This window comes from Theobroma umbraticum, unplaced genomic scaffold, assembly GCF_002168275.2.
Source record: "Theobroma umbraticum cultivar Fairchild unplaced genomic scaffold, ASM216827v3 scaffold_130.0, whole genome shotgun sequence".
NCBI lineage: Eukaryota > Viridiplantae > Streptophyta > Magnoliopsida > Malvales > Malvaceae > Theobroma > Theobroma umbraticum.
Window position 1 is genome coordinate 6,899,206 of NW_018397264.1, and position 24,594 is coordinate 6,923,799.

At 37.1% G+C, this 24,594-nt stretch overlaps 5 protein-coding genes and 1 non-coding gene across 7 annotated transcripts; 4 read left to right on the plus strand and 2 right to left on the minus strand.

The window, feature by feature from the left end:
- Positions 1 to 1,661: 1,661 nt before the first annotated feature.
- On the plus strand, positions 1,662 to 6,788 carry LOC110421952 (uncharacterized). Of its 2 annotated transcripts, XM_021435685.2 has the most exons (4): positions 1,662 to 1,759; positions 1,945 to 2,007; positions 3,353 to 4,192; positions 4,428 to 6,788. In XM_021435685.2, exons 2-4 carry the CDS (start codon positions 2,002 to 2,004, stop codon positions 6,213 to 6,215), a joined length of 2,634 nt encoding a protein of 877 aa, XP_021291360.1. In that variant the 5' UTR covers positions 1,662 to 1,759; positions 1,945 to 2,001; the 3' UTR covers positions 6,216 to 6,788. The 2 variants fall into 2 exon arrangements, with proteins under 2 accessions (XP_021291360.1, XP_021291361.1); XM_021435686.2 differs by lacking the exon at positions 1,945 to 2,007 and having other exon boundaries at positions 1,693 to 1,759.
- Positions 6,789 to 6,960: 172 nt separating this feature from the next.
- LOC110421953 (dynein beta chain, ciliary protein) lies at positions 6,961 to 9,113 on the plus strand. The gene is made up of 3 exons (XM_021435687.1): positions 6,961 to 7,344; positions 7,439 to 7,563; positions 8,589 to 9,113. The coding sequence occupies exons 1-3, from the start codon at positions 7,206 to 7,208 to the stop codon at positions 8,865 to 8,867; spliced, it is 543 nt and encodes a 180-aa protein (XP_021291362.1). The 5' UTR covers positions 6,961 to 7,205; the 3' UTR covers positions 8,868 to 9,113.
- A 312-nt stretch (positions 9,114 to 9,425) lies between these two features.
- LOC110421544 (mitochondrial thiamine diphosphate carrier 2-like) lies at positions 9,426 to 13,142 on the minus strand. Its single transcript, XM_021435143.1, has 7 exons — positions 12,616 to 13,142; positions 11,762 to 11,878; positions 11,456 to 11,567; positions 11,084 to 11,211; positions 10,663 to 10,815; positions 10,075 to 10,221; positions 9,426 to 9,888 (listed from the first exon to the last, which is right to left on the minus strand). Exons 1-7 carry the CDS (start codon positions 12,730 to 12,732, stop codon positions 9,670 to 9,672), a joined length of 993 nt encoding a protein of 330 aa, XP_021290818.1. The 5' UTR covers positions 12,733 to 13,142; the 3' UTR covers positions 9,426 to 9,669.
- A 4,484-nt stretch (positions 13,143 to 17,626) lies between these two features.
- Positions 17,627 to 18,802, plus strand: LOC110421613 (Calcium-dependent lipid-binding (CaLB domain) family protein). The gene has a single exon (XM_021435236.2). The coding sequence runs from the start codon at positions 17,728 to 17,730 to the stop codon at positions 18,592 to 18,594; it is 867 nt and encodes a 288-aa protein (XP_021290911.1). The 5' UTR covers positions 17,627 to 17,727; the 3' UTR covers positions 18,595 to 18,802.
- A 3,171-nt stretch (positions 18,803 to 21,973) lies between these two features.
- On the plus strand, positions 21,974 to 22,820 carry LOC110421964 (RNA binding protein). Its single transcript, XM_021435699.2, has one exon. The coding sequence runs from the start codon at positions 22,017 to 22,019 to the stop codon at positions 22,596 to 22,598; it is 582 nt and encodes a 193-aa protein (XP_021291374.1). The 5' UTR covers positions 21,974 to 22,016; the 3' UTR covers positions 22,599 to 22,820.
- A 1,452-nt stretch (positions 22,821 to 24,272) lies between these two features.
- Positions 24,273 to 24,343, minus strand: TRNAG-CCC (transfer RNA glycine (anticodon CCC)). Its single transcript has one exon. It is a non-coding gene; the product is annotated as a tRNA-Gly (tRNA).
- Positions 24,344 to 24,594: the final 251 nt, after the last annotated feature.

Genomic DNA, 24,594 nt, shown 5'->3' on the forward strand with positions numbered 1-24,594 from the left:
TTAAAGTTTAAAACCCAAAACTTCAAGTGGATGGCAACAGCTAGTTTTTCCTAATTAAAGAATTTGGTCTGGCAAAAATTTATTTAAAAATTTTTGCCAAATATTTTAAGTTTTTATTAAATTTAAAAAAATTAAAAAAAAACTCCATCTCACTTTCTGTTATTATACAAATAAAATATGTAATAAACAAATAAATAAATAAATAATATATTTTAAAAAAAAACCCAAAGCAGAAGTAGAAGACGATAGTTTGGTCATTCAAGAAAAACAAATCCATTCAAAAACAACGTTGTCATCCCCGTGGCGTCGTACCTCGCGTCAACTCCACGCTCTACACGCCTGCAAGGCTGCAACGACCGTTCTTTTTATTACCTCAACTTTCAACATCTTCCGCCTCTTTTTTTTTGAAGATTATTAATCATAAACAAGTTTTTCTTCTTTTTTCCCGGACAATAAATATGCATTAATTTCACCTATAAAAGAAAAGTTTATAATTTATATTTTTTTATTTTAAATAAAATGTTATTTTGATATTTTTTATTTTACGTGACATTAATGTAATATTGACATGAAAATTGATATAATCGTATATTATTATTTACTATAATATATTAATGTTAATACAAAGTAAGATGAGTCTTAAATTTATAAATAAAGATATTTTTTTATATATTTTTTGAATTAAAAATATAAATTTGTGATAAATAGTATTAGAGTTTATTAAGATAATTACTCACGTGAAATTGATTATAAAAAATACCAAAATTAAAATCTCCATAAATAAAGCATTGAATGATGAATCCCTCTCTTACATAACTAAAAGAGTCAATGCAGCTTTCATTTGATAAAAATGTCTATTATATAATGTGAAAGGACAAATGACATCTTAACTAATAATAATTGAATAGTTTAAGATTTTTTTAAAATATTATGTTTGTTTTAATTTTTCAACAAAATATTATAAATTACATATAATTTTTCACGTTCATACGCTAGTAAAATATAAACATAATAAAAGAGAGTTAATATAATTGAAAGTTGAAATCTATTTCATAAACAAATATATAACATAAAATATAATTTATTTATATTATAAACAATAAAAAAAAATTCATGTCAATGGATTGTTATAAGCATAAACAAGGTAAGAACATTTAGCATAAGTGACTGATAAAACTGTTCTCTATCACACTAACATTGTGACTCATACTTAAAATATTTCTATACAAATAATATAATTTTTGTTATTCTATTTTGTATTTTATCATAATCGTTTATTTTATTTTATCATAATCGTTCATTTTGTCATATATTATATCTTGTCCCAAGATGTATAAGAACAAATTAAAAAAAAATTTATGGAAATTGATGTGCGCATGCATAGCAACATCCGGTATTTTCACAAAATTTTCCTCAATTTGCTAACGTGGCAAACATTGATTGGTTAAGAAAGCCAAAAACATTTTTGTGCTGCCGTATATTATGCCAGGAAAATTTTGCCTACGAGGAATCTTTTAAAACGCCACGCGTCCTTTTATGAATTCACGCACCACGAAACGCGCGTGACGATATCATTTTCTATCCGTCATAAAAACGGACCAGACCAGAGCCCCACCCCTCCCTTATGCCTTCGTATATATTTAATAAAATTTTCTCCCTAACAAAAACGACTTCGGTTTTTTTTTTTCTTTTTTCTCTCTATTTTTTTCCCTTTCTTTCTTCGAAATTTAGCCATGAAAAGCCAGCTCTCTTAACCCAGGTAAGGCAACTCTCTCTTCTCTCTTTTACATATAAGTTACGAGTAAGAGAGACATATTCATGTATATATATTTTTATGTATAATAGTAGGTTTTTTACTGTCTGTACATAAAAGTTCACGTTTTGTTTTATTTTTAAAGTTTTTTCTTTCAATCTGAGCATAACAATGAAGACCCATTTGCTCAGGTTAGCTCTTTCACTTGGGCTTTTCACGTGTTGTTGAGTTTATCGTTAAGTCTTCCCATGAAGGTAACACTAAATTTATTCTTTGCTTTCTTATTTTCTTGTTGTCCTTGGTTTCTATTTTTTGTTATTGTTTGTTTTTCTTTTATTTATTTTCGGTATGTATTGTGCTTTGCTTGTTGTACATGACTTTAAAGTTTAAGTTCTTGGTATGGTGATAAAGGGTTAAAGAAGTTGAATTTTTTTGGTTTGGGATCGTATTGGAATTACTGCTACTGGTATTTTCTTTTTTGTTTTGTGTTGGGTTGGGCTTGGTTTTTTGGTTAGATTTTTTTGGAGTTTGAATGTTGTTTACTTCAGTTAAGATTGCTTTGTGTTTGGTGTTTAAGGTAAATGTGCTTTATGGGCAGTTATGTTTCAATGTATTGTGATATGGGATTGTTTTATTCTTCATTTTTGGCTCGAAAGTGGATCTGGGGTCGGTTCCTTTAGCAGCCTGATAGCTATATCTATCATAGTTTCTTTTCTATCTTTCTTTTTCTTTTCTTTTTTTGGTTGGTATGGGTTACTTTCCTGGAATTTGTTAAGTATTTTCTTCTTTTCTATGATCTTCGTCTTGAATAAATGCAGTATTCAATAGCTGAACATATTTAGAATTTCTTTTTCTTTTTCTTTTTTTTTTCAAAGTACTGTTTCATCTAGGAAAGAATTGCTTCAATGGCCTATTGTTTATGGTGGGGGTGGAAAAACTTATTTAGCATTAGTCATTGGCTATGCTCCAATGTTAATTGTTTTTTTTTCTTTGAAAAATAATTGGTATGAATTTGAAACTATGGTATTTTTTTTATTCTGCCTTGCAGCGAAGAGTTGAGAGTTAATCACTTATTATATGAAAGATATATAATATATATGCAATTCACATAGTTTATGTGATTTGCTTATTCATTTTCTTTGTCAAGTTTAATTTAACCTGAAATGACTAAATGTTTTTGCTCTTGTCCAGTATGATCAAAAGCTCAGGATATAATAATATTCTTTAGAATAAGATTTTTTTTTTTTGAAATAGAGATTAATATAGATGAAAATGGCTCAAGGTGTCTGGAAAAATGTAGGTGGTATTTCAGAAGGAACGTCTGAAATTTTTTAACAACACTATAAAATTTTGGCATTACGGATAGTTGTTTCTGTGGATTCTTTAGCTGGCATTGGCAGTTTAACAAGATGAACGGTTGAGGACGGGTGCTTTTACAAGTTTGAGCCTGTGCTTTCCTCGAGTTTAATTTTCTGTAGCATCTTGATAAAAAAACTTCATTAAGAACAAATATTAGACTCTCATGTTAGGTGGATGCTTATGTTTTCTCTTGTTCCTGAAAGCGAAATAATGATCTGGTTTATATTAATTATGTGGCAGATGGATGTAGCTGAAATAAATCATTTTGGGAATTGCACTGAAGATGCATCTAATGAGCAATCACTCTCTGCAGTATCTCTGGATACTTATAATGTCTTTGAAGATCCAGAGGTCCTACCTCGAGTAGGAGATCAGTATCAGGTTGAAATTCCACCCTTAATAACGGAATCTGATCCTCTCTTGCTGACAGACCACCCTACTGATGTAAAAAGCTCTGTTGTGTCTTATGAACGTCTGACGGGATTACCCGTGTCAATAATGTGGGTCAGCATGGAAGTTGGGAAAATTAAGCATGAACCTGCCAAAACTCCTGTTAATTCTATTGATCTGTCCGATAAAAATGAGTCTGTAAAATCTGAATGCACCCTAGAGACCCATAGAGAAAATGGTGACTTAATTGCTAAACTTGAGGCTATGGATATTACACCTGATGATGGGATAAAGTTTCAAGAATCAGAGAAACTAGCTTTGGAGCAGGAAATGAAGATTGAAATGCATCAGAAGCATCAAGGGCAAGGTTATTTTGCAGTTCCAGGTACCCCAAGTGATGCCTGGAACGATTTAGAAGAAGCAAGTTTTCTCCTTGGTCTATATATTTTTGGGAAGAATCTTGTTCTGGTGAAGAAGTTTGTTGAGAGTAAAAAGATGAGGGATATACTTTCATTCTATTATGGGAAATTTTATGGGTCAGAGAAATACTGCAGATGGTCAGAGTGCCGGAAAATGAGAAGAAGAAGGTGTATATATGGACAGAGAATATTTACAGGATGGAGGCAACAGGAGTTATTAGCTCGTTTGCTTCCCAACATGTCAGAGGAATGCCAAAATACTTTACCGGAGGTATTTTAGGAAGCATTTTCTGCTTATGACTGTATTATCATTTTCCTTATAACTTTAGTTTCCGATAAATTCTTTTATCTTTGATAACTTGTTCCAGTAAGGAACCTTTTTTCATGCTAGATATGGTAGATTTTTATGACTATCATTGTGCAGCTACAATATTGTACTTTGTTGTCTGCCCCATTAGAGCAGAGAATTGCCTATAATTTATTGTGATTATTCGATCGATTGGTAGGTTTCCAAGGCATTTGGAGAGGGAAAAATATTGCTAGAGGAATATGTATTCACTTTAAAGGCTACAGTTGGGTTAAATGCTCTTGTCAGTGCAGTCGGGATTGGTAAAGGGAAGGAAGATCTCACAGGCATGAACTTGGAGCCTATGAAAGCCAATCAAGTTGCTCCTGTCCGTCCAGAAATACCTGTTGGCAAAGCATGTTCTGCTCTTACACCCTTGGAGATTATCAACTTTCTAACAGGAAACTACCGGTTAAGCAAAGCCCGATCAAATGATCTGTTCTGGGAAGCTGTTTGGCCTCGTTTGCTTGCAAGGGGGTGGCACTCAGAGCAGCCTGCTAGTCAAGGGTATACCGCTGGTTCCAAGCACTCTTTGGTTTTTCTTATCCCTGGTGTTAAGAAGTTTTCCAGAAGGAAACTGGTGAAAGGAGACCACTATTTTGATTCCATCAGTGATGTCTTGAGTAGGGTTGCTTCAGACCCAGGGCTTCTTGAACTTGAAATAGGGGCAGATAAGGGAGATAGTAGCAAAGAAGAAAATGGAGCTGAATCTGACAGAGAAGATCTTCCTAATCGGCAACGTCACTGTTATCTCAAGCCCCGAATCCCAAATCGTGGAGCAGATGTCATGACATTTACTGTTGTGGATACAAGTTTGGATGATGGAGGAAAATTCAAGGTGAGAGAACTCAGAAGCTTACCCATTGAAATGAACAATTGCAACTCCTTAGGTGATTCTGAAGAAAGTACTTCTGAGGAGCTTATAGATGAATCTGATTTGGCTGATACTTCATGTTCTGGTAGAGTTGAAACTAATGGTTTGAAACCCTCGGAGATTAATCATGATAGGGAAGTGTATCCTGATGGAAATGCTTCAAACAATAAGTTTTCAGTTGATGGTCAACCTTCTACTAGTGTACCTGCCATCCCAAAGGACCCAAAAACAAAGGTCTGCAATGGCATGCAGCCAAGAAAGGCTATGAAGAACCAACCACACCAGAGAATAAAAAATGACAATAAAAATGATCTAGCCCCTGTTACTAAGCGACGGCGGAAATTGACTGCATGTAATCGCAAAGAGACAACCCAGAAGGGAAAAATTATCTCGGTATCTCCTGGATTAAAACAAAAGGAGGCCAGTTGCTGTGAAGGGAATCCTGATGGCAGTGCAGAGATCCCCTCTGAAGTAGATCCAGTTGAGCAGCAATTGTCATCTGCCAGTTCATCCAAAGGTAGTCCAACTATTAGAGGTGAAGGCATTCTCAGAAGTACTTGTGCTGGTGCTGAACAAACTCATGAGGAACTTCAACACCGCACGCTAATTGACTTGAACTTACCTGTTCTTCTGGATGGTGAAACTGATGAGCCTTTCATGGGTGAAGTGACAGAAAGAGAACATGAAAACCCAAGCAGTCAGCCCAACAATGCCAGTCAACCGGAAGCCACTTCTTGCATGCCCAGCTCTGAGCTGCAGCCTAACATGAATGCTCGGAGACAGAGCACCAGAAATCGGCCTCCAACCACCAAAGCACTTGAAGCTCTTGCTTGTGGATTTCTAAGTACAACGCAGAAGCGAAAACGTAGGGATGGTTTTGCACGGGAAAATTCCTTATCAAGACCTTCTCGACGAGCTCACGGTGGGGCCAAATTTTCTGAGAATTATGGAGATGGTATGGTGGATTTCAAAGCAGAGGTAAATGGAAATGGCATGTGCAATGGCAATGGTGTCATGGAGCAAACTTCCGACTTGACACAAATGGAAGTGGACTCAAATCTTGGTGTCTCATAAGAACGAGAAATTTGCCGACTTGACATAAGAATGAAACTTCAACCAACATTCTTCCCATAATGTCTGCAGGAAGGAGTGCCTTTTCTGGCTGCTATAAATTCCTTTACTAATCCTTCCCAACTGCTGTAACACATAAGCCAGCAGATGCAATGATCGATGAACACTTTTCAAACTGGAGAAAGACATCAAAACAAAGCGATATCTGTAAGTACTGAGAGTCAGGAAGGAGATTAGAAACCAACCAGTTGTAGCTTTTTTTTCTTTTTTGACATGATGAATACTTTTTTCCATTCCTAGTGTACACACAGAGGCAGTGTTCTTGATTATTTGTCCAGCAATCGGAACTTGACTGCCATAACAAATTGGGGTGGCAGACTCAATCTTCTCCTCAGAATTTGATCAAGTGTGCTCATAAGACTGCTGTATTATTATTCAACTTTTCATTTGTTTCTCTTTGAAAACCTTTAGTAAGCACCATGTTTAAACATGAGTTGGCCGGTAGTTTACCTATCCTTTTTAAGGCCAATTTGCATTACAAAGTTATATACATGCATGCAATCCAAGAAATATGTTTGTTTATATAAAAAATGAAAAAAAAAATTTTGTTGTAATTAAGGTAAGGCAACAAGCGACTGACGTGGTGTGCTAGAAAACCACCACGTTGCAAACCAGAATCAACTGCCGCTCTCGCTCTGTCTTATTAAATAAACCAGCGCGTGGTCGCCACACAACCTCTTTTCCTCAGTCTCTCTCTCTCTCTCTTTCTCTCTCTAGCTCCTTTCTCCATTCCTCTCTCTCTCGATTCTGAATAAAAAGCCAAGAACCCAAAACCCAGAAGCTCAGGAGTAGGGTTTTAGTGTCCGTACAGTTTTGGCGAACAATCAATGATTTAAAAAGCAAGATAATGAATCTGGGTTTTTTCTTTTATGCGTGAAAGTGAAACGTTAAATAAAGAAAGGAGGGAGAAACAACTGAAACAAGGACGGTGAGATGGGTCAAGCATTTCGTCGAGCGACTGGTAGGATTCGGTCCGTGGACCAATCACATCCCATAAAACCCAGAAGACCTTTGGGTCCCACCGATAAGGAGAAGATCTCCAGAGTTTCCCAGTATGATAATCTTGATCATGGTAAGTGATTTCCCCACTCAAATTAATGAAAGTTGGAAATTTCTTTTATTATGTTTGGATGGGTGATTGAATTGAAATTTTGTTGGGTTTAAAGAAAGAGCTTCTAGAAGCAATCCTGAGAATGTACTGGAAGAAAGAGATCCAAAGTATGATGCAATGCTTAGTCAAATGGTGGGTAGGATTTCAGCCAAGCCTGGTGGCAAACTTGAGATGGGTGAGGTCAGTTCATTCAAGCTGCTTTATTTGTTTTTAATCAATAGCTGCTCAGTCAAAAAAGAAATCTATAGCTGTAATGGTGTTCAAAACAATGCCTTATAGAGGATTGACTGCATGTTCTTTTATTTTTTGGAATGTTTCTCCGTGAAGGAAATGGAAAGTGGAGGCATTCGTAGGGTAAAGTGGGGAACTATTTGTATAAAGAATTGAATCACTGAAATTGTCTGGGGTAATTGTAAAGGTCTTTGAATTGCCAAGTGCTAGAATTACAAGTTCATTGTCAAGAAGGCTGTTGGCTTAGCCACAATCTTAAGCACTATTACTCATTCGGCCCCTCTGGCTGATGGCCCTTGTCTGGGGTAATTGTAAAGGTCTTTGAATTGCCAAGTGCTAGAATTACAAGTTCATTGTCAAGAAGGCTGTTGGCTTAGCCACAATCTTAAGCACTATTACTCATTCGGCCCCTCTGGCTGATGGCCCTTTTTTCTTCAATTTAAGAAAGTGAATATCCGTAGTCCATATGGCATCACCCTTTTGTTTTTCCTTTTTTTTTTTTTTTATAATTGTGAGTTTTACCACGTCTCGCCATTCTTGATTTCCTATTTAAACTCTCCGCCTCTGTGTTTATTCAACTTCTAGTGTCATATCAATCAGGACCAAGTTTGGAGCTTTTGATGAACTTTAGACCTCCATTAGAAATGGGGTATGTCCTGTTTTCACTCCATGCCAATATGCTATGATATGGATTCAGGCAGATAGATGAGTGGCTAATGTGAAGAAATGCTCATTAACAAGTCTATAGTTTACCACTCTTTTAGCGAAATGAGTACACTTGTTCTTGATGGGGTGGTATTGGTTTGTCCGTTGGCCTTCCTCTTTGAGTCTTTTAATGTGAATATTACATTTTTGGTTTAGACAACCAATAGAATACTGTTTTTTATCAGTTAATGTTTATTGGACAAGAGAATTCTATGCCATGATTATAGCATTTTTAAATATTGGTTAATAATTACTCTACCATATTACAGGCATTTGTGGCCGAAAAGCCCAATAGGCCCTTGCCAAAATTGCGGAATACAACGCCGGATTCTGGAAGGTATGAAGAAAGGCCTGTACCTTCCGGAACCTTGAACGTGAAACAGCTACGCCACATCATGCTTCTACATCAGGGCAAGGCTGATGATCACGATGGCCCGATGGATGTTCACCAGATTGCAGAGAAGTTCAGTCTGGATGCTGCGCTGGTCCAAAGGATCTTGCAATTCATGTCCCTGCCCCCAGAGGACAGCACTAAACAGAAAAAGTAATAATAAAGACAACTGACTTTCATTTGCTCTTATGAACTACGATTTGGATTTTCTGTGTGGAGAAAAATTTTTGAGGTCTCTATCATCTGACAAAATGGTTGATATTCCTCAGCATATAGAGAGAAACAGTAGAGGATGTGTTTTGCATTTCACTTTGATATGAATTGTACCCTGTATGATGTAATTTAGGATGTTTTATTTTTCCTTTTTTTTTTTTTTGAATGAAAGGAATAGGTGTTGTTACAATGATCCTGGAATCATCTTACAGTTCCGGAGGTCGTAAGCCTTGGAATCATTTAAGTAAGGAGGGCACAACTAATTTTGTATCAGAATCAAGTATAACAATGAATTGCATGCATAAGCTAATAGAAAATGTAAAACTGAAAAATTTTCAGCATTACTAATCCCTTGGCAAGGAGATGATTCCGAAAATGTTAAATGGTTAAAGCTTTGCTAAGATGATGCAAATTTGATGTACAAGTTACCATATGGCGGCTGTACATGCTGGGAATTCAGTGGTTTGCATAAATGCAGTGAGAGACCAATGCAAGTCCAGTGGGAAAAAAGAAAAAGCATTTCTAATTTGAGAAAGTGCTACAAAAAGTTATTCTGCTCTACATCTTGATTTCACCCCTTGAATTTGTACTTTATGAACTTAGTGCCCGTAAATAATGGCAAAATTGAACGTAATATTATGATTACCCCTTTCCTATTCTCCTATGAGGGCTTTTTCAAAAAATCCATGGAAAAAGAATGGATTGTGTAACAGATAGGAAACCAAAAATGAAAATCCAGGTTAGGTTCAAGTCAAAATGGACTCTAACCAATCTGATGTAAACTCATAAGCCACAAATGTTACAGCACCAGCGGGTGCAGCTTTGATTGTTGATGGAACAATTCCCTTATAAAGACCATGCCAACCCTCTAACTGCAAGATTCGACGTAAGGCATCAAACATGTTCCTATAAGCATGATGTTCTACTCGAGCACCATACTTTGGGTGCCTCTGTAGACCTTCAATCTGCAACAACCAAAAACAACAAAGTTAAAAAAATCCAATTTACTTTCACACTATTTAAAAGAAAATGAGCAAAGATATCTAACAGCTTGGCTACTAGTTCTGACAGAAATAGACATTAATCTAACCCCCAAATTCACTGATTTGAGTGATGCTGCATCATAGGTTTCAAGAAGGCCAGAGATCTACCTGGAACCTTTTCTTGACTACATCAAGCGGATGACAGACAAGTTTCGCACAGGTACCAGCTGCTAGCCCACAAATGAAAAGTTGAAAACTTGAAAGGCTATCATCCATGGTTGAGCTTGTATTGGAAGACCTTAACCGATTCCAAGACTAAGATGATCAACATAAAAACCAAAACCATATGTCAAAAAGAATTTTCTAAAAAATATATGTTTAACCTTTTAAACCAAGACTAAGCATATACCAATAGCAAATCATAATTTCATTGTATTCAAGAAATTTCAGTTTATATAACATACTCTTAACATTTAGCCACAGCCGCAGAGAGTGCTCTTAAACCAGCATTCCAAGTTTCAGATGAAGGTAGTTTGGAAGAAACAATAACATGAAAACCACCACAAATAAGTTATATACTCTATGCATCATTCTGTTAAAATAATATATTACCACATCAAGTATCAGTTAAATAACATGTTTCCTTATCTTGTAAGTAATACACTCCAAAGAGCAAAGAGGTGACAGGAAATATCTATGATTTATACCAAGCATTTACGGGAAAGATCACTTCAACATAGAGAACAAAAATCTCACCATGGTCCAACGCTTAAATGTATCATAGGTGCCAAATTGCAAGCCAGCATAAGGAATGATCTCAACCAGTGTTGGTGACAAGCCAGCATACAATCCTTTGAAGCCACGAGTTCTAATTATATCAAAGAATGCTGATCTCATGTTGGGATATATCTACACGGAATCAGGAGGTGCAAAATAAACGAACTACCTTGGCGAAATCAAAGCTTTCACTGGTAACAAGCATGAGGATGCATTGGATATTTGAGTGCTAGAGATTTTCACAGATCATTTTTTGAGTTCGGCGATACAATTAAAAATTTGTAAAGAGGTTATGAACTTGTAAATTTTATAGGGATTCAAATATACATGTCCTTCACACTATTGGAAGAATTGTTGTCAGGGCAGAAAATGAGGTCACAGCATTAGTCAAATTTGATACCTTAGGTTCACCTTGAGAAGCTAATATAGTCCGTAGAAGATCAAAAGGATAAGACCCAACAGTAGCGGCACAACCTGCTAATGCCCCACTGATGTAAGACAGGTAGGGGCTTATATTAATGTGATCCGCTGCACCATCATAAAAAAAGGCCACGACATATCAAAATGTAAGAAACAACATAAGGCTATCATCTGATACTATAAAGCCAAGTCATCCAATCTACCATATGTACTGGAGGACATCAAGCCATAAGTAATTTGTATGCTTCCATGATAACTAGCTGAATGTCACAATTTACTATCAAGATAGGATTACTGATAACTTGTCACTTTTCACCATGCATAGAAAAAGGCACTGTCGACTGTAAAGTACCTGACTTTGAAGAACCAGAAGCAAATGTTTTCAATTTGTGTAACACCGCAAATTGTATGGCAGTGTATGGCATAACCATAAGTAAAGCTGGGACATTACCACGCCAAAAACCCTGTCATAAGCAAGCATACTGAATAAAAAAAACCGCAAATCTACAGAATTTCAGGCAAACTAGCATACAGAAAAGAAAAGGTTAACTAACAATGCAACTAACTGCACAAACTAATAAGCTCTTTATATAAATCAATCATCAGTCAAAACCAGTAAAGTAAAAGAGAAAACAAACATGTGAATCTATCTTCATACCGGTAAACCTTCTTCCCTAAGTATATCCTTTGTTGCTTGAAACATTCCAGTGTATTTTGATGATCCTGGAAGATCTCTATGAAGCAAAGCCCATGAAGATGTGGGCTCCAATTGAACCTATCAGCATATAAAAAAAACAATTTTCTTAATGTTGGGCAACGAAGCATTAACATAACGAAACTAATGAGGGTAGCTGAGATGAAAATTCTTCAATTGATGTGTGAACATATAAAGATAAATGAGTGTGGTTGGGACAAGATGGAGGTTGCACACATTGAGGATAAAATGATAAAAACACATTAAAGATCATTTAAACAAAAATAAAGGAGACATTAAATTCCTCCGGTGAGAAAACGTTAATGAATGGAGGATTACGAAGAGGATGACCAAATAGGACAAGGTTGGAAATTATAAAGGGAAAATGTGACTTTTAACAAGGATATGTTCCTAAGTAGTACATGATTATGCAATATGATTCATTTAGCCCGGCATCATGTGGTGGGAAAAGGCTTAGTTTTGTTCTTGACGTTTGACACCCAATGGCATGAATTTGTATGCCAAATAAGCTAACATCAAAGTCAAAATTTCACCAAATATTACGATTACATCCCACCACTACTTGTTAATACTTATCAAGTGAAGCTATACATTGTAATGCTGCATCACAAACAAAACTCAATTGGATTCACCTAACACTCTACTAGGCCTAACAACTTAGGTAGCGGTTTTATACATAGAACATTAAAAACCCAAAAAGAATTTCATAAATACAACAATAAATTACAGTAATTCCAGAATGCTTCTATATTAAAATAAACTTAGAAAATCAAAAACAAAAACTTAAACTTTTTTACCTGGAATCTGATCTTAATAACATCAAGAGGAGAAGTAACTGTCCGGGAAATGCCACCGGAAATGGCACCGGCGGTTGAGTCAATTAACGCCCTTTTTAACTGCCCTGGCTCTTCCATTGCCAGAGCCTTGCTTTAAAAAAAAAAAAACCCCTTTTTTCTCTTGCTCTCTGGGTTCAGGCTACCAAGCTGGAAAACCCAGTTTCCAAAAGAAAGAAAGAATTCAGAAATTTAGGGTTAATGAGAGAATGCCGTTGACAAAAAGAGCTATCAGGGAAGAACAAAGAATAGAGAAAGATAACGGGAGCTGGGAACAAGGAAGGTGCAGATAAAGCGAAAGGCCGCCATAGCCATTGAATATATTTTTTAAGAGAGAGAGAAAGGGTTGGGTTTTCTCCCTTTTTTGCCGTCTTATTGGATCGAGAGTGCGGCGACTTGAAGAAAAATCGTAGAAACTGATAGAGAAGGAAAATAGAAAGATATTTAAGGTTGAGAGAATAAGAGAGACTTTCTTTCTATGTTTGGGTTGTTCTTTTGTGTCCTAATGAATTTTTTGTTGCAATAATAATAGAAATACTAATTAATATGTTTTAATGCTTAATTACTAACTTAGTGCCATAAATCATTTAAAATTCTAAAATATAAAAAATAATATCATAATATTCTTGATAGTTTATTTTATTTTATTTTAAATCACGTACATATTTGAAAAATGATTTTTTTTTTTGTAATTATACCAAAAAATTTTTAGTACCTTAGAAATAACCAATACAATCCTTCAAAATTATCATTGATCCAAAATTTTTTTTGCAGAAATGCCTTTATTTATTTCAAAACAATGTTCTTGGTTGAGAATCTTACAAGTAGACCTAATCCAACACCGTAGTTGTCAACTTTTTCAATTTCTTAGTGATTTAAAAAGTCCTTTAATCCTGTGATGGTCACATCTTGCACTTTCTACTTTTGATTATTTTAATGTTACTTGTTAATAATACAAGGTTTAGATTAGATCAATCATAGAAATAGTACGATACCCTTTTTTTTCTTATATGTTTTTTAATTTAGTATTTGCAATTGAGGGTTTGGTTTGGTTTGATTTGATTTGACCTCACTTTGATTTTGGCTTTTGATTCTGTCTTGGGGTCAATGCAAATGCTCCATCCATGTTGCATTTAAGTTATGAGACATGCATTTGGCAGTGTGAAATATTCAAGATTGGGATGTTAAAAATACTCCACAATTTGCACATGAATGGTAGTAGGAGTCCCAATGCTTTACTCTGTCACGCTCATGTTGATTTGCTTTATCTAAAGAATCAATTGGGATGCCACCAAAAGGGAATGATATGATGTTATGTTTCATCCTCATTTGTAAACATTGCTATTATCATGATTTGATTATGATGGTGATGGAAACATAATGATCAAGGTTTAGGTTGACATCAACCTAATCATCCTGTTGTAAAGAAACACTTCATCAGTGGCTCTGTTCTTATCCTTGAGGGTTGATTAGATGCTTGACATTCACTTTGAACGGCAGGGAAGGAAAGGAAAGGAAAGCCAAAAAACAAAAACAGTTCTTCATCAATGGACCAACGACAACTTCCCTGCTTCATTCCATTTATCTAAATTCAGCATTTTTTTTTTGAAGAGCAAAATTCAGCATCTTTGATTGCTTTATATTCCCTTTAAAAGTTTTACAACCAAGACAGGTTCCTTTTCATGGTAGTTCTCTTGTCAAGGGTCATATTCTGCATAATTTGATCCCTTGAATTCCAATTCAACACAACATATTGCCTTTCAATGGATGAAACCGACTCTCTCACCATAGCAAAGTTGTTTGCAAGAGTATCATGCGTCCTTGTGAAAGTAACCTTTTGCCTTAAAGACTAAAGAATGCTGGTGAGCCTTGATATTGTACAACTATTCTATGAAAATTAAAACTTGTTTGACATTAGGTTTTGAAGGCATAATCCTAAGCAGGCTTGCAAATGATAATAAAACCTCAACCTGGGATAAAATCAGTTTAAACTTGCAGAGCTTATGCTCAAGCTTTCTTTCTTGAACTTCACCAGATGACAAATATGCAACCCATATCAACTTTTGTGGTTCCTTTTTTCCAGAGTGTTAGTTGTACGTGCACCAAATAGCATTATAGCACAGTGCATTTAAGCTTGAATTGGGTTTTTAAAGTTGAATATCATGGTTATGCTTTAGTGTATAAGAAAATGGGGTCTGAAGAAAGTGTGTTTTTTCAAGGTATGATTTGCAGTATGGATTCTATGGATCATAGTGGTTGAAAATGGTCTTTTTGTTGTGAGATCCATTCATGGAAATTTGTTCTGCAGTTAAGGCTCCTGGTTCAATGTGTAACATGAGGAATGATGGATTGACAATGAGAGACTGACAGATGATCATGCCATTGGAAGCACTGCAATAGATAACCATTCGGGAGTGAAATATGAAGTAGGAGAGATATAGTGTGGGGTAAGGTAAAATCACATCCATGGTGGTCGGGACAGATATTTGATGAAGCACTTGCATTGCCAACTGTGAGCGAAACTAAGAGAAAAGATCACTTTGGGGATAATACTTTTGGATGATTTAGCCCATTTGATCCCAATTACATGGAGAAATCGAAGCAAACAATCCCAGGGCTTTTGTGGATGCTGTTCAAGATGCAGAAAAGGAGACCTGTAGAAGGGGTTGCGCATAAATTGTCATGTTGTTGCTAGAATCCTTCGAAATTTTGAAGCGATTGGCGTTAGAGAATTCCTTCTGCTTGATGTGGGCGGATGTGGGCCTGGTGTTCATACAGGAAAGCAAATCGAAAGTGCTAGAGATGTGTTTCCAGCCTACTGAGATGCTCTGTTTTTCAAAAGGGCTGGCATTGATGCCATGTTATAATTTGAAGAAAGGTGTTGGTTGCTTAAGACCGAGGCTACACTTCTTGCATATCGGTAGGCAGTGTTTGAGGAGCTTAACGAGACATATGTCAATGCCTTTGGAGTAGATCTACAAGAAAAATTGCCTTTTGAAGGTATTGAGTTCTTGTGCTTTCCTGATTTTTTTTGCCAATTCATTTGGCCTTCACTTTCAGTATATTAACAGTCTTCAGTGATGTTACGTTTTTTTATGTTCCTGTTATGTTTTTATACTTTTGGATGCACTCTTTGTGGCTTTGATGGTTCTATCTTTAACAGTGTAATTGAGCTAAAAGTGCCATACTTGTTCATCAAGGTTCTTCTATATTAACTGAATGCATGCTCTAGCTTCTCGTGCATCTCTTTGCTCTTTGCAAGCCTCGGTAAGCTGCTCTCCTGAGAGTCCCGAAGCTCCCGCAAGAGGCAAATGCTGATCAAGGCCTGCAGAAGCTAGGTGGAAAAATATCTTATTGAGTGGGATATATCAAGAGTCCATTCTGATCAAGTGCTGCTGCAAAAAATCTCAATCCTGTCAGTATATGAGAAGGAAAATGCTGTTGTAATAGGAGATGATATCATGCAAACAAGAGCTCCATCGGCTGCTATGGTTTCTGAGTCCCAAGCCAGCAAAAATTTATTCGTCTGCTTGTAATGCAATTTCCTCTTCAATCGGCCTTGACACTTTAGAGCTGAAAGCCAGATTCGCACAATTTGGACCCTTTGATTCTGTTCCTCGGTTGTTTTGGAAATCATCAACATGTCGAATTGTATTCAGATATAAATCTGATGCTCAGATGGCATATAGATATAACGCTGGAAACAAATCCCTTTTCGGCAATGCAAAGGTGGATTGCTACCTGCAACCCTTGGCAGCCTCGGAATTACCTTAACGATGTAAGCATCATGTTCCTCAGGATCTGGATAAGTTTCCATGGTCGGCACCTATTGAAACTGGTGATTATACTGGAAACCTGAAATCAATAGCCCCTAAGGAACAGCAGCTTTTGCACTCAACGCTTCAACTTAAATCATGCCTGAAGCAGTCAGAGGATGATGAGTTTGGTGGAGGTGCCTTCCATAAGAAACCACGTGTAAAATTCAGGTTTAATGGGGATCAAAGCAGCAGCGGAGAGTAATTGATCGTCAATAGCAGTGTCAAAAACTCGAATGTGAATCAACTAAATGGTTCTCCATTGTCTTGTTATGCGACTGCTGAAATTCCTGGAAACTGGCAGGTGTTCATTGCTCAATCTACACCTGCTCTCCATCCTCCTAAACCTCCTAAACCTGGTTAGGAATGCAATTAAGAGCTATGGACCTGACGATTTTGTTGCAGCCTGTAATGCACGATATGAAGCTGAGGTAAGGAACAACAGCATCGACAGTACACCCCCTTCCTTTAATGTCGACATATCCAGTCCGATGCTACACGTTATGACTAGATGCTGCAAAATTGCATCTGACTTGAAATGCTGGTTGGGTTATGTGCCTATCCATCTCTGAAGGCAGCCATCAGCATGTGATAGAAGTAAATACTAGTTGAGACGTGAGAAGTAAAAGAGGCACATACAGGAAAAAGTATAAGGAGTAATGAGACTTTATCCTATTTCATGAGTAGTTCTTATCATTCTTGCTGTCATATGACAATGCTATTATTCCAGCTTGTATACCTAGGAAAGATCAATGAAAGGGTTAACTTCATGTTTTCTACTATCGGTGTTAAATGTTATGCTCCACATTTCTAATTGGTTTCTTATTCTGATAGTTTTGGAGCTTGATTGTGTGTATTTATTCATAATCTGCTTGTTTAGGTTGATAATCCAGGATAAGGTGTTGCATCCACTCATTTGGCAAGAAAGATACCTCTAAGCTCTAGTCAAACATCCTGGATCCAGCCAAGGAACTAGGGGAAATTCTTAATATTTGAAAATTAAGGAAAAAAAAAACAAAAAAACAAAAGAAGCAAGAAATTAGACTATTCCACAATTCTTTCAAAGTCAGATACATGAACCATGGTTAATAATTGTCAGTATCCATTTGCCAACCATGGTTAGTTCTCTTTTTCCCAGTGCCCATTAGGGCATTTAGCGTTGACGTAAGAGTTTTTCCAGGAATTTTAAAAAGAAAATATCTTCAATCAGTTTGCCCGCAGCCCTCTCCCGGCCAAGTTTTCTTTCTTTCTACCTGTAGTTATGGCGCACAGGACCTTTGAGATCAACGTCATCTCTGCAAAAGGCCTCAAAAATGTCAATCTTATCGATAAAATGGATGTGTACGCCATCGTTTCCCTCAAGGGTGATTCATCGAAGCACAAGCAGAAGACAAAAACCCCTGTAGACAAAGATTGTGGCAAAGACCCAAACTGGAATTTCCCCGTCAAGTTCACCATCGACGAGTCCCTGGCCCAGAAAAACAATCTGTACCTTAAGTTCAAGATCAAGTGCGAGCGTATTCTTGGAGACAAAGAACTTGGTCAAGTCAACGTGCCTGTTAAGGAGCTCCTGGATTCACCAAGTGAAGGCGGTTCCATGAAGTTTGTTAGTTACCAGGTAAGGAAACCGTCAGGAAAGCCTGAAGGTACCTTGAACTTTTCTTACAAGTTCGGAGACAAAGTTTCAGAGCCTGCCAAGTCAGAGAAAACCAAGGGTGATCAGCCTGTTACTGCATATCCGGCACACATGGCAGCAGGGTCCAGTTCAGCCGCCCCATATGGTGCGCCTGGACCTTATCCGCCACCACAGCCACCTGGCTACGGATACCCGCCGCAGCCTGTACCGGCGGCTTATGGTGGATACCCACCACAAGCACCACCTCCACCAGGTTATGGCTACCCACCTCCGCCTCCAGGTTATGGTTACCCTCCACCAGGGGGATATGGGTACCCACCAGTGCAACAACAGCCACCAAAGAAGAATAGCAAATTTGGAATGGGTTTGGGAGCTGGGTTGCTTGGAGGGGCGATTGGTGGGTTGCTGATCGGAGATATGGTCTCTGATGCTGGGGCTTATGATGCTGGATATGATGCAGGGTTTGATGATGCTGGCGGTTTTGGCTTTTGATCTTTCTTTTTGTGTGCTTTTCAACTGGGGCTTTAGCTGCTACTTCCTCTGCATCTTAGAACTCTTTTATATTTCTTTTTTTATCTTTTGTGGTTGTTGAAAGGGAAAAAAACAGGAAAAAGGAGTATGATATGTCATTTCTTATTCACTTGTGAAATATCAAATGTTTAAATAAGACTTTTAAGCTTGTTATGCTTTTCAATTGGAACTTGATTGGGATTGTAGACCTTTTCTTTCCATAGCCATATATGGGGCATATCTCCATGGAAGAAGCCAAGAAGGCAATCACTGAGACTTTGATCCTCTCTTTAACAGGAGTTGAAACTCCGAGCCAGAGCTTACAAAGGTTCGAAATATTTAGATGCCAGATATCAGCTTAATTCAGACGTCAGAGAACAGGGTTCATGGACAATTGGGCTAACTTGGGTATCAAGGCTTTTGCCATTTCTGTCAGCTTTGGCTCGTCATTTGGGTGGTAGGATAGGTCGGGCAATGGCCTGATGTGGCTTTCGCTTTAACACTTTTTGTGAATCTTATCGGGCATAAAACTTTCCAAGAATCTTGACTTGCTATTAATTATCTTTGATACATTACTCTCCGCAATCCTAGACAGAGAGCCAGCAAGCCAGCACATTGTGCTATTGCTACCTGACTCATAGTCTGGTGGGTCAAAGCATGATGGGTTGAGAGGGTTCTTTAAAAATCCCAAATATATGGACTGGGACTGGACCTTGCTTTTGGACCGCTTCTTCCTCAACGTTTAACCATAAAGTCACCTTTGATTCTCCGAGAAGGTACTTCCAAGTTGGAGTTAAAACTGTTGTGTTATTGGTCTTGGTATTAGTCATTGTCGTTTAGAGTAAAATGGGATGGACTTAGTTATAATTGACCCTTTGTATGTTTACTTGTTTGCTTAAATTTAAAATTCATCTGATTCAACCCTATCTCTAGAAGCAACCTGTCAAAGATTCTATAAGCAAGATATTATGTATGATCATAATTTCCTTCGGAATTTTGCCCCAGCTAACCTGAAACCCCATGACAATTTGAAAGAATGCAATACGAATTATGTTGCAAAACTTGGACAGTTATGTCTACATGGCCAACCACACTTCTTTAGTCTTTACCTGTCAAATTCTTGACATTTTTTGGCTGTAAGTATTTGTGTTGGACATATTCTACTTTCCCAAGTAAATCTCAAATCATTAATCTCAAGTTGTTCTGTCTTGAATTTGCTTCCAAAGATGCCTTCTCCAATAGGAAAGCAACAAGAATGCCGGCAGTAGTTTAATAGAAGTGAAAAGGGGGAATATATGAGGGCGATAGATCAGATAAAACCTTTCAGGCAAAGCTGTGTAGCCGTCTGTAGCTATATATACCAACACTTCTTCTCAATTCCCGATCTTCATTTCTTGCTTCTTGCTTATAGCCAAACAGTTTATAGCCATGGCAATCAAAGTTCATGGATATGCCATGTCTACATGTACCGCACGCGTCTTGCTTTGTCTGTCTGAGAAAGGCCTCGAATACGAGGTTGCTCTGGTTGATGTGGCAAACGGTGCCCACAAACAACAACCTTACTGATCTCTCAATGCAAGGCTACTAACTGACCATTGCTTCACCAGTGAAGTTACATTATAAGCTAATATTGTCTGTTTTTGTTCTCATGTTCTATTTTCTGTTGGTAGCCATTTGGCCAAATACCTGCATTTGAGGATGGGGATGTCAAGATCTTTGGTAAGATCCATTAATCTCTTAAAATGACAAACATATGGTTTTTCTTCTCGTTGATTTGTATAAAATCTTGTTGAACCAGAATCAAGGGCAATCTCCTAGTACTTGGCACTCAAGTACAAGGACACCGGCATTGACCTCTTGGGATCAAGTAGTTTAACAGTGTCCACGATTGTGGATACATGGATGGAAGTGGAGTCACACCAATTCAACAGTCCAATGCAAGCAATCATCCGCCAAATGATTGTCAATCCGATATTTGGAATCGCCACTGATGAGAAGATCATCGAAACCAAATTGGAGAAGCTATGAAAAGTTCTTGATGTCTGTGAGGAGAGGCTGTCTAAATGTAAATACCTTGGCGGTGACTTCTATAGCTTGGCTGATCTGCACCACATTCCCTATCTTGTCTACTTAATGAGAACTCCTAAATCATCTGTCGTAACTTCTCGTCCTCATGTAAGCGCATGGTGGAACGATATTTCATCAAGGCCTGCCACGGTTAAGGTTGCAGAAACCATGACAGTGTAGCTGGTCTCAAGGAATCTGTTACAACTACCCTGTTGCAGCTATCCATGGTCAAGAAAGAAAGAATGTACGTTTTGTTTGATTTCTAGACCTCCAGGTCTCTAATAAAATAGTGTTTGGAATAAAAGTTTGGGGTGTCTACTGTCTACAATTTGTGATCTTCAGACTGATCCTGAAGACAAAATTGCTTCAATGAAGTTGCAGGTTAATGTAACATAATCTGTCAGTGAGAAAACCTAGTCAGAAACAATAAATTCCCACACCCAAATTGACAATAACAAGTAAAATCTCCTGACGATTTAGGATTCAAGCAGTACTCAAGATAAAGAACAAGGGATACAACTCTGGATACTGAACATAACCATCGAAACTACAGATTGGTTTGGAGGATGGGGTGGATGAAACCTATGGCGCACGCTTGCTGCTTCAATCTTGCAATTCAAATTCATAGGCATCGTTCTCCTTGAATCGGAAATCATTATGTCTCTTTACGATAATGCAGCCCAACTCTTCTGATACATGATTCCGGACATAAACCTCTGTTGAACATTTCCCTGGGATAAACATCAAAATCCTCTTACCATAACATAATCAAAGAAATAATCAAATAAAGTACATAAAAGCAATTTTATTTTTAAATTAAGGGCACTAAAATTGAATATCGATTTAGAATCAATTAATTAAGTTTTAAGATAACACATAATTAATGATTGACTCGACTCTTGAATTTTCGATACAAATTGATGTGAATTTGTAAATTCAATTGTTCGATTTAATTTGTTGAGATGAATATAAAATTTTATTAAATACTAAATTAGTTTGAGAAGAATTACTAAGTTGTTTATTTATTTGTTTATTTTAAATTTATATTTTAATGATTTTTATTAATCAAGGTAAAAATAAAAAAATTAATTTTTAATTAACAATATTTAATGGATCACTCACGTAATAATGGTTAATTAAATCTATTAGTCAATATTTAATAGGAGGGAGTTAATTGCAGACGATAAAAAGTATTGAGACTTAATTGTTTTTATTACATAGTTTAGGGACTTGTTTAGAATTTAACCAAAAATCAGCTAAAACCCTAAAGCCAAAACCTCACAAATTATAACCAGAAACAAGCGCAAGAACCTCCACAAATTTGAAAGGAAGCAAAGATGAGACCTTTAGACGAGAAAGAAACCACCGCCGTCTTTGAAAAGATCTTCAAATTCACGGGCAACAACTTGAAGAACATAGTGGAAAACCCATCTCACGAAGGCCCCGACCAGAATCCAGGACGGTACTGCTTCAGACTCCACAAAAACAAAGTCTACTACGTCAGTGAGTCGCTGGTGAAGCGAGCCACCAACGTTGCCAGGCCCAAGTTGGCTTCTATAGGGACATGCATCGGCAAATTTACCCACGGAGGCAACTTCCATTTGACCGTAGAGTGCTTGAACCTGTTGGCCGCAAACGCGAAGCACAAAGTCTGGCTAAAACCCACCTCGGAGATGTCGTTTTTGTACGCGAATCATGTTTTAAAAGGTGGGTTAGGGAGGATAACGGAGAGTATTGCGCCTGGTGATGGGGTTGTCATTTTTTCCATGTCGGATTTGCCTTTGGGGTTTGGGATTGCAGCGAAGAGTACCCAAGATTGTAGGAAATTGGATCCTAATGCAATTGTGGTGCTCCATCAGGCTGATATTGGGGAGTATTTGAGGATGGAGAATCAGAGTGAGCAGCTAATTGAAGAGTAGTTATCGATTTTGAATTTTGAGTTTGAGTTTTGTCTTTAACTTTGGGGGGTAGTAAGTTGTTTCAGTGCAAATATCTGATTGAGGCTTACTATTTCAATGTCATATGCTTTTGTACTAGCTTAAATTTATGAGTGATAGAAGGGTTATTGTTATTATTTTTACCATATTGCAATGTCTCTGTTGATTTATGTTCTGTGAAAATGTGAAAGATTTAAGCATGGATTTCATGATGTTGGTTAAATGAAACCAGATATTGTTGCTTGTACAGTAGTTTTCATCTTGCCACAAAGATATGAAAGCCATTAGTACAAGCTTGGTAACTGCTATTGTGTGAATAAAATTTTCTGAGATAATCCTAAGGTTCGATTAGAACCTTTTGTCCTTGAAGTCAAAGTCATTGTTATGGTATCAGCAACCTCAAAAAAGACCTTCTAACTGCACTTTTATCACATGTGTATAGGTTACTATACGTTTTGATCTTTCGTTTTCAATTTAGTCTATAGAAGCTTTGAACCATGCCACCTCCTGGAGTGGGTTGTGTTCTGTGTTATTGCAGCTTCAGTTCAAATCTTTGTAGAGTTTGATTTGCATGCTTTTTTTTTACATTCTGCATGTTCTTATATACCATTTAAGATGATCTTAATAAGATTTAATTCATTTAAGCATGGGCTGCTTGTTCCTCAAATGTTCTCTAAGTGAACCTGATAATTGTTTCAGTGGGATCTTATGTTTGGTTATGCTTCTTCAAGGAGAACTTCTGTATACATCAATGTTAAACAAAATGGAAAATATAAATTGTGAACTAGGTTGTTTAGCAGTAAGAGGTTTACTATGTGGTACTCTCATGCTTTGCATAAACATCTCTGCAGTGGGAGAGCAGTCTTGTTAAGGATATTACAAACCTGTATGCTCGGCTAATCATATGTCAAACATAAAACACAGGGTCCATGGGGTAGGGATGTGGCTATTTTCAGGCACAAAGTGGTCGGATTCTGAGATAACCTAAGTTTCAATCAGAATCGTTTGTCCTTGAAGTCAAATTCATTGTTTTGGTATCACATGCCTAGGTTACTATATGTTTTGATCTTTCAATTTATTCCATAGAAGCTTTGAACCTTATCAACTCCTGGAGTGGCGTGCGTTCCTGTTATTGCAGCTTCAGTTCGAAGCTTTGTAGAGTTTTTGATCTGCATGTTCTTATATACCATTGACCATTTAACATGATATTGATAAGATTTGATTCATTAGGCATGGGATGCTTGACAGCCTCCAATGTTCTCTAAGTAAACCTGATTATTGTTTCGGTGGGATCTTGTGTTTGGTTATGCTTCTTCAGGGAGAACTTCTGTATACATTACTGTTAACAAAATAGAAAATATAAATTGTGAACTAGGCTGTTTAGCAGTAAGAGGTTTACTATGTGTACACTCTCATGCTTTGCATAAACATCTCTGCAGAAGGAGAGAAGTCTTCCAAAGTTATTTGTTAAGGATACTGCAAACCTGTGTGGTGGGTTAACGGCGTGTCAAACTTAGAACACAGGGCCCATGAGGGTATCGATGTGGCTTTATTCTCGGGCACGTTGGATTCGTGCTTTGTATGCTTTGTCTTTGGGTTGAGTCTGGACTTTTAACAGGATTGAGTCAGACCCAAAAAGGCGCCAGGTCCGAAACTTGCGCATCCGGGGAATCGAACCCCGGTCAGTACCGTGGGAGGGTACTATGATACCACTACACTAGATGCGCCTGTTGTTGGTTAAACCTTCAGGTAAAGTTACTTTTACACCACAATCTGCTCTCACAGGTAGGACAAGGAGATGTTAAATCCCTAAATAACAAAGTTTATCCTGAAAGAAATCCAAGTTGACGAGTAATGAACTTGCTCAAACTTGTTAGAGTTAGATTATGAATAAGATTAAAGAAAATACTTTAGTGGTTCACATAAAATAAAAAAAAGCAAAGAATCTGTAAGAGGTGAAAGTATTGAAGTCATGTAA